At 35.7% G+C, this 8745-nt stretch overlaps 1 protein-coding gene across 1 annotated transcript in view; it reads right to left on the minus strand.

The window, feature by feature from the left end:
• ccne1 (cyclin E1) overlaps window positions 1-5590 on the minus strand; it is a 7969-nt gene extending 2379 nt beyond the window's left edge. Inside the window, exons 1-9 of the mRNA XM_073836586.1 lie at window positions 5430-5590; window positions 4902-4955; window positions 4670-4757; window positions 4512-4574; window positions 3742-3905; window positions 3355-3490; window positions 896-1042; window positions 663-758; window positions 421-555 (exon numbers count right to left, since the gene is read on the minus strand). Of these exons, the coding sequence (XP_073692687.1) occupies window positions 421-555; window positions 663-758; window positions 896-1042; window positions 3355-3490; window positions 3742-3905; window positions 4512-4574; window positions 4670-4757; window positions 4902-4918 (846 nt within the window). The 5' untranslated portion in view covers window positions 4919-4955; window positions 5430-5590. The remainder of the gene's footprint in view (window positions 1-420; window positions 556-662; window positions 759-895; window positions 1043-3354; window positions 3491-3741; window positions 3906-4511; window positions 4575-4669; window positions 4758-4901; window positions 4956-5429) is intronic.
• Between the last annotated feature and the right edge of the window lie 3155 nt (window positions 5591-8745).

An 8745-nucleotide genomic window follows, 5' to 3' on the forward strand; every position in this document is an offset into this window, starting at 1 on the left:
TGCGATTTGCACTGCAATGATATAAACATTTAAAATCTGACACTGCTGGCTGCTTGGATTTTTGTGTGTGTGTGTGTGTGTGTGTGTGTGCAAACATGGTAACATTTCTGCTGCAAATTCCTAACTTTCAACCCTCAAACACTGTTAATGTAAATGACAATGTTTTGGGTGGACTAGGTCTTTAAAGCACACTTTCATTGTAGCGCCACAGATAGATTTTGTAAGCTGCATTTAAAAATGCTAAAATCACTAGCTCCATGTAAACCAGGAGTGTATGTAGTGAAAAACAGAACACTTTCAGGCTCACACTGCAGGACACAACATGTGCAGAATATAGATTTAATTTAATCGCAGCCTTTTGCGGTAAATATAGTCACACACCATATTGTGATTTTAATGTGATTAATTGTGCCGTCTTACTTCTGCAATCTGGACAAATGTAGTCTGTGGGTACTGGGCCATGAGAACTTCAGCAGTCTCCTTTAGATAGGCCATCTGCATGTAGATGTTGAGCCAAGCCACTGGGGTTAAAGGACTCAAACTCCAGTTCAACTCCTGAAGAACAACAAATGGTGTAAGGCGTAGTCCAATGCATCATACAAGCAGCAGGGCTGCAGGTTTAGGCACAGTACTAAGAATAAAATGATATAAAGATAATATACCTTCATGATGATAATCTCCATGCTAAGAATGTCATCCTCTGTGCAGGCCCCATCAGTAACATAAGCAAACTGATGTACCTTAGGAGGGTAAATTTCCTTTGGAAATAAAAGTCAAATTACATTAAGTTTAAAACATTGACAAATACTTAAAATGCAAATTACACTGAAGAGATAGTATAAACCTTCTCAAAAGTTTGGGCTGAAATACAAGCGCATTTACAAGTAAAACTTACCTCCATTTTGGCAGCGATGAAGAGACAGGAGATGCCTATAAGCTGTAGTGTTGTTTTGAAAACATTTTCTTGTGTGACCATGAAGCGATCGAAGTAATCCTGACCCAAGTAAAATGTTTCTCTGTGTAACTTGTACACCTCACAAACCTGAGGGGGAAAGGCATCAATGACTGTCAAATAACCATACAACATTCCTGTTCTTATGAAAATTATATCATACATTTCCAGAAACACTCAACATTTACAGTGGTGGCCAAAATTATTTAAAGGAACACTCCAATTTTTTTGGAAATAGGCTCATTCTCCAACTCCCCCCCGAGTTAAGTTGATTTTTACCGTTTTGAAATCCATTCAGCCGTTCTCCTGTTCTGGCGATATCACTTTTAGCATAGCTTAGCATAGATCATTGAATCCTATTAGACCAATAGCATCGCGTTCAAAAATGACCAACGAGTTTCCATATTTGTTGTATTTAAAACTTGACTCTTCTGTAGTTATATCGTGTACTAAGACCGGTGGAAATGCAAAGCTGCGAGTTTCTAGGCCGATAAGATTAGGAACTACACTTCCATTCCGACGTAATAGTCAAGGAAGTTTGCTGACGTAATATGGACGAAGCAGGCGGAGTATTATCAGAAATGAGTTCCCAGCTAGTTTAGCATTTGCACATGTGCTGCGTGGTATTACTGCTCCTGCTTCGGCCATATTACGGCAGCAAACTTCCTTTACTATTACGCTGGAATGGGAATGTAGTTCCTAATCTTATCAGCCTAGAAAATTGAAGCTTTGCATTTCCACCGGTCTTAGTACACGATATAACTACAGAAGAGTCAAGTTTTAAATAGGACAAATATTGAAACTCGTTGGTCATTTTTGAACGTGATGCTATTGGTCTAATAGGATTCAATGATCTATGCTAAGCTATGCTAAAAGTGATATCGCCAGAACAGGAGAACGGCTGAATGGATTTCAAAACGGTAAAAATCAACTTAACTCGGGGGGGGGGAGTTGGAGAATGAGCCTATTTCCAAAAAAAGTGGAGTGTTCCTTTAAACAAGCTTAAAAAAAAAAAAAAAAAAAAAATTGTTTTAAATCAGTTTACATTTCCAAACATTCAGTTTGCCATTAATTGTAATAACCCAGTGAGAATTGTTTGCACAAGGAGTCTGACAACAGCCAGTGCTCCACACAGAGATCTGAGCTAATTATCCAGTCTGTCTGGACTGACATGAAGAAACAGAACTAATTGAGACAGATTAAATCCAGAAGAACTGTGGCAACGTCTCCAAGATGCTGCAATAGACCTACCTGCAAAGCTACCTTAAAAACTAAGCGATTAATATAAGTTCAATGATAAATAATATCTACTGATGACATTAAAATGAGGATGCTGTCAAAAATAAAGCATTTTACACAAATGCCTAAAACTTCTACCTGCAAAGCTGCAGTACTGTTAGGTCTTTTGAAGCACCCTGAAGACGTTGCCACAGTTCTTGTGGATTTAGTCGGGTCTCAGTTTGTTCTGTTTCTTCATGTCATTCTAGACAGACTGGATAATGATGAGATCAGATCTCGGTGTGGAGCACTGGCTGTTGTCAAACTCCTCGTGTAAACAAATCTTGCTGGATTACAATTAATGGCAAAACGAATGTTTGAAAATGTAAACTGATAATTCCTACTGACACACTACAGCAAAAGACAGAAATGACTCACTTAAAACCATTTTAGCTGGTGAAAATACTAGTGTTCTAATAATTTTGGCCACCATTGTATTTGTATGGTAGGGTATGCATGCAGTGTATGTGAAGCAGTTTTGATCTTGTAAATAATGTAAAAGAGATTTGAGGTGTTTCTACTTTTGACTGCAAAATATTTCAACAAAACATATTTAAGCAGAATTATTGTGCCGTTCAAGGAAAACCGGTCTCAAATGCAATACGCATCTGATAGGAGGGCAAGCCATGTTAAACGTCTGACAGGATTTTTGGTATGAATACATTCATTTATCGTCAGCATAGTACACACGTACTTATACTTGTGTGATTCTAAAAGCGCAATATTTTAATAATTATAAATGAATAAGACCAAAAAACAAAGTCCTAGAGACTGCAACAACAACAGACGACCATGCTGACAAGCACTTATGTGAGGGTTAAGATACACACACAACTGTTGTATAAACCGATATATTTGGTCAGGTTTTGAAAGAACTAGAGCAAACAGTGGATATGGATGAAATGTTCTTCTCATGTGTCGATCAAATGGATGGAGCGTTCGCATCAAATTAAGTGTACTTTGGGCTGCACTTGTTAGTTTTTCATTATAAAAAAAGGCCGCTCCTTAAGTTCCCAGGTTTTGTAAACAACTCGGTTTAGACAAGAATGAAGGAACCTGGTGTTCCCACCTCTCTTAATGAGATTAGATTAAGATGTGTGAATGGTTAAACAACGATTACAAACCTCCATTAGCCAATCCAGCAGAATCGCTCTCATTTTGGGTTGGAGATTTGGATGCCTTTCCATAACATGTGTATCTCGCAGGTAGAGTTTGTCTTTTCGAAGCAGGTTGTTCCAGACGTCATCTTTGTTTGCCCAGCTATGTGAAATTACAATACTGAAAGTTAGCCCATGTGATGTTTCAAAAACACAAGCGATTCATCTAATAATACGATTAAGCAAAAACATTGTCTAAATAAATAAATTCCAAGATCAATGTTAACTTTTGTTTGCAACATCATGCATATCACAGGACAGTCATTAAGACTGTATCAAAGACAAGATACTGGCAAATATTAAGATGTGTCAATCAAACATGGCTAAAAGTTTGAAAATCCATAAATATCTCACCAAAGGGCTGGCAGAGGAGTAGAGCGCGTGGGGGTGATGAAAATGCTTTCTGAGGCATACTGTGTGAATCCCACGCTGCCAACAGCAACCGGTTCCTCGACTTCATCAGGTGTGGGGATCCGCCTGCATGGGCTTGTGTAACCTGTGTCGGGATTCCAGCAGGCCTGTGCAAGAGGACAAGATGAGAGGGGAGTGAACACAAAAAAAGAAAAAGAAAAAAAAAAAAGGTAAGCGAGCTAACGGATATAAACAAATACAACAGCCCGCCCTCTGGAACTAGGACAGGCTTCAAAGGAGTTTTCAAAAGAAACTTCCAGGACACAAAAACAGCTTGCCATGTAAATTCAAGCCATGACGTTAACCCTAACCACTTACAATACAAAGGTGGCACAGACAGCAGTGATAACTATTATACAGGGCTGTAATCAGCTTAGACATTTGATAAACATGACACTGCTCTGTTTGTTGACAAAATGTTTAAAAAGTTACATGTCTGCGGTCTGTCTTAATCCTTCATTTAAATAAAAAGTCCATTACAACTCTGCTTCACCTTCACATTGTCATGTGATTGATATTAGGTTCAACATGCATGTATATATTTACCACAGATATAACTAAATAATTTCAGTACATTTTAGACCATAGGTGTTATTATATATCACTTTGCAATCTACAGAAGAGACTAAAATAGTGAAATTAGTTTAAGGTCACTGATATGCCATGCTTGCTGAGGCCTATGGACTCACACACCGGTCATGACTCATCCATACCTGGGATGCACATGGTTTCTTTCTTGTCATCTCTGTGATCTCTTCATCTGGGTCTTGTAAATGCTGTGAATTCAAAAACAAAACATAAACAGTCAGAGACATAGTACTCCATCAGAGTTTTTAGCATGGAAGTATAAGTTTAGAAACGGTGTTCTTACAATAGCCACGTCTGCTTTTCTCTTCCTGGGACGTACTGAAGTAGTTTTAGGAGCTTCATCTGTAGTGTTAACCTGTTCTGTTCGTAGCCTGCATCGACAAATGATATTGTTACATTTCCACATTAGCCTGAAACTCTGTGCAAGTCACTAACTGGGCTAACTCGCTGCTGCAACTTTTCCATGCACACCGATGGTCAAAACCGCCTTAAAAAGACACGAAACCGAAACTTACACTTTCTTGCTTGGCATGATATCCCCGCGTGTGACCTTCTTGAATGTCGAGAGCCTAAAAAATAAAAATGTTACTTTATAAAAAGGTCCGATTTTTGGCGTTTAATCCCAACCCCCCTCATGTTAAGTCTTCACAAAGCGCTTTGGGCGCGGGGAAGTAGAACTGAGCACAATGTTCAAGAGGTCAAAACTACACCAAAAACTAAACTTATCTCTACAAAACCACATATATATGCACTTCAAAGCCTATATTTTCACATCACCCCCAGTGCACGTCCATATTTTAATGTTTTTTTATTAAAACTACACGTTTGCTTGGCTCTACCCAAGGGAGTCAGAAAATGGCCGAGCCAATCATTATTCCTCATTTCATTGAACCCGCTCTCAGTAGTTTAAAGTAACAAACTAAAGTTTCTGCAATCCGATATTCCCAAATGTGCTTCCCCAAACCCTTTTAAAGCATCTGACATGTTTAATGCTACTTTTACAGATCTTTAACAATAACCCCTCGATTGTGCAATGCACGTACCTTATTGTGATGCTCTCTGAAAATGCCTTTCTCTCCACGGATGTCTTCGAATACAACAGTTAGGATGGTGTTACACAAGGCATTATTTAGTAAAAGTGCTCCAATGATCTGTAAGCAGGCAGCATATGGCTAAGCTGTGATGTGTTCCGCAGTCCGCTCGCTCTGAGCTGGCGCCAGTAATTTTGCGCCTTGTCTTATAACCCGCCAGCAGTCGTTAAAAGGGGCCGTCAACGCGGGTCATTTAAAATCCCCGCTCTGCTATAACGGCAACGAAGCGCTGCAATCAGTACCGATGAGGGATTGACAGCGCCACGGAGCGAGCCTGTGAAATGCCGACGTTATACCTTAAATATTTAATGTCAATAAAACAAAGTTTAGAAACATGAACATTTTGCCGGCAAAATGAGGCGTGTGTTTTGTGACGTCACGCGATGTCACGCATTGAGGTAGCGGAAGTACGTTGAGCACATGGCTAGCAGGCTCAAGAAGTAAACAATCCGAGTGTTTGGGTTAAATAGCTGGATTTTATCACGCTTTTATGTTGGTGATATATGAAATGCAATGTTTTGGGTGTGCTGGGTTGGCCGTTTGAGATGTCAAGTGTTGTCAAGTGATTTAGCGCATTTTTTCTGGTCCAGTTGGTTACGCAGGCAAATCACTTTCACTATATTGACTGGCGCCCCCTTAGAAATGCACTATTTACTACAATATACAGCAGCTTTTCAGATACACCACCAGTCAAACGTTTTTGAACAGTAAGATTTATTTTTTATTTTTTTAAAGATCTCTTCTGCGTACCAAGCCTGCGTTTATTTGATTCAAAAGCAGTAATATTGTGAAATATTGTTACTATTTAAAATAACTGCTTTCTATTTGAATAGATTTTAAAACGTAATTTATTCCTGTGATCAAAGCTACATTTTTTTTGCATTATTACTCTAGTCTTCAGTGTCACATGATCCTTCAGAAATCATTCTAATATGCTGATTTGCTGTTCAAGAAATTTGTTTAATCATTATTAGCAATATTTAAAACAGTTGAGTGATTTTTTTTCTTTGATGAACAGAAAGATCCAAAGAGCAGCATTTATCTAAAATAAAAAGATTTTGTAACAATATACACTTTATACCATTCAAAAGCTTGGATTCAGTATATATATATATATATATATTATTATTATTATTAAAATTATATTATTTTATATTATATTTTAGCAAGGATGCTTTAAATTGATCAAAAGACATTGACATTTATAATGTTATAAAAGAAGCTTTTGTAACAATATACACTTTATACTATTCAAAAGCTTGAATTCAGTAAATATACACACTACCGTTCAGAGGTGGGTATAGTACCCAAAATCTGTACTCAAGTAAAAGTACAAGTACTTATGAAAATATTTACTTAAGTAAGAGTAAAAGTAACAATCTTAATAGTTACTTGAGTAAGAGTAAAAAAGTATCCGATGGAAAAAGTACTCAAGTAGCCAGTTAGTAGTTACTTCTGATCTGATTGATATGAAGTGAAAACCCTGAATTTCAAACTGTTTGGAAAGCTTCCGCACACCTCTCCTTGAAAACATAGGCTGAAGTAAGGTGTTTATATATATATACAGGGCTCCCAAAATTTCAAAATTTCTGGTAGTCCTTCGGGCAGGTACTCTTCAGATTTTGGTAGCCGAAAATTAATTTAACTAGCCTAAATAAAATAAAAAAAAACTTTTTTTAAATATAGAAAATCAGATAGGAGTCTAATTAAAAATGTTTTTAATACACAAATATAAACAAATATCAAGGAAGTTATTTTATTTCATTATATTTATTTCATTTAGTGTATCTGTAGAATTTTTTTAATATTAATTTAAGGCAATTCATAACCCTTTTTAAGATCCGCACAAGTAAAATAAACAGTAATGGGATTGGACAATGTGAAGTGGAATATTAAGCCATAAAATGGCATGATTTAAAATTCAGATACAGCTTCACACAAAAACAAAATATGTTACACTATGGCATTTCATCCTTTATAACATTAAAAGGGATACATTGAGTAATTTATTATATTTATTTAAAATATTATTGTACTTGTTTAGATTTTTAGAAGGCACCTTAACTTTCTACATTTACAACTCTGCGTTTGCTGCATAAAAACATGGGTCGATAATTGCAATCATTTGACCATAAACAGCTGAAAAAAATGTATTGGAAATGAAAAATTAATTCTCGGTCACGAGGGGGCGCTTTAGGAGCACTGAAATATTACGGTTTCCATAGTAACAGCTGTACACAAACCAGTATTAACACAGTTTGATCAGACATGAAATGAAGATTCCAACGACATGTTTCTGAGGACAGTAACGGAGGAACGCCATCAAATGTAGCGAAGTAAAAGTAAAGTTTTTTCACTATAAATGTACTTGAGTAAAAGTACCTATCTTTAAATATACTCTAAAAGTACTAGTTACCCCAAAAATTTACTCAAGTAAATGTAACGAAGTAAATGTAATTCGTTACTACCCACCTCTGCTACCGTTCAAAAGTTTGGGGTCAGTAAGACGTGTAATAGTCTTTAAAGAAGTCTCTTATGCTCATCAAGGCTGCATTTATTTGATTAAAAATACAGAAAAAACTGTAATATTGCAAAATGTTTTTACAATATAAAATAATGTTTTTTATTTTAACATACTTTAAAATAGAATTTATTCCTGTGATGAAAAGCTGATTTTTTTATCAGCTGTTACTCCAGTCTTAAGTGTCACATGATCCTTCAGAAATCATTCTAATATGCTGATTTATTATTAGAATGATCAATGTTGGATAATATCAACAGTTGTGCTGCCAAATATTTTTTGGAACCTGTGATTTTTTTTTTCAGGATTCTTTTATGAAAAACAAGTTTAAAAAGTACAGTGTTTATTCAAAATATAAATATTTTATAACAATGTCAATTATTTATTATTAACTTTTTATAAACTTTTAATTATTAACTTAATACATCCTTGGTGAATAAAAGTATTAATTTCTTTAAAAAAAAAGAAAGAAACAATAAAAATGTATTGACCCCAAACTTTTGAACGGTAGTGTATGTATATATATATATATATATATATATATATATAGCAAGGATGCTTTAACTTGATCAAAAGACATTGAAATTTATAATGTTATAAAGGATTTATATTTCAGATAAATGCTGTTCTTCTAAACTTTTTTAATCACCAAAGAACCTAAAAAAATGTACTTAGCTGTTTTCAACATAATAATAAATGTTTTTGAGCAGCAAATCAGCAAATTAGAATGATATCTGAAAGATCATG

The sequence above is a fragment of the Garra rufa genome, chromosome 3 (genome assembly GCF_049309525.1).
Source record: "Garra rufa chromosome 3, GarRuf1.0, whole genome shotgun sequence".
Lineage (NCBI taxonomy): Eukaryota > Metazoa > Chordata > Actinopteri > Cypriniformes > Cyprinidae > Garra > Garra rufa.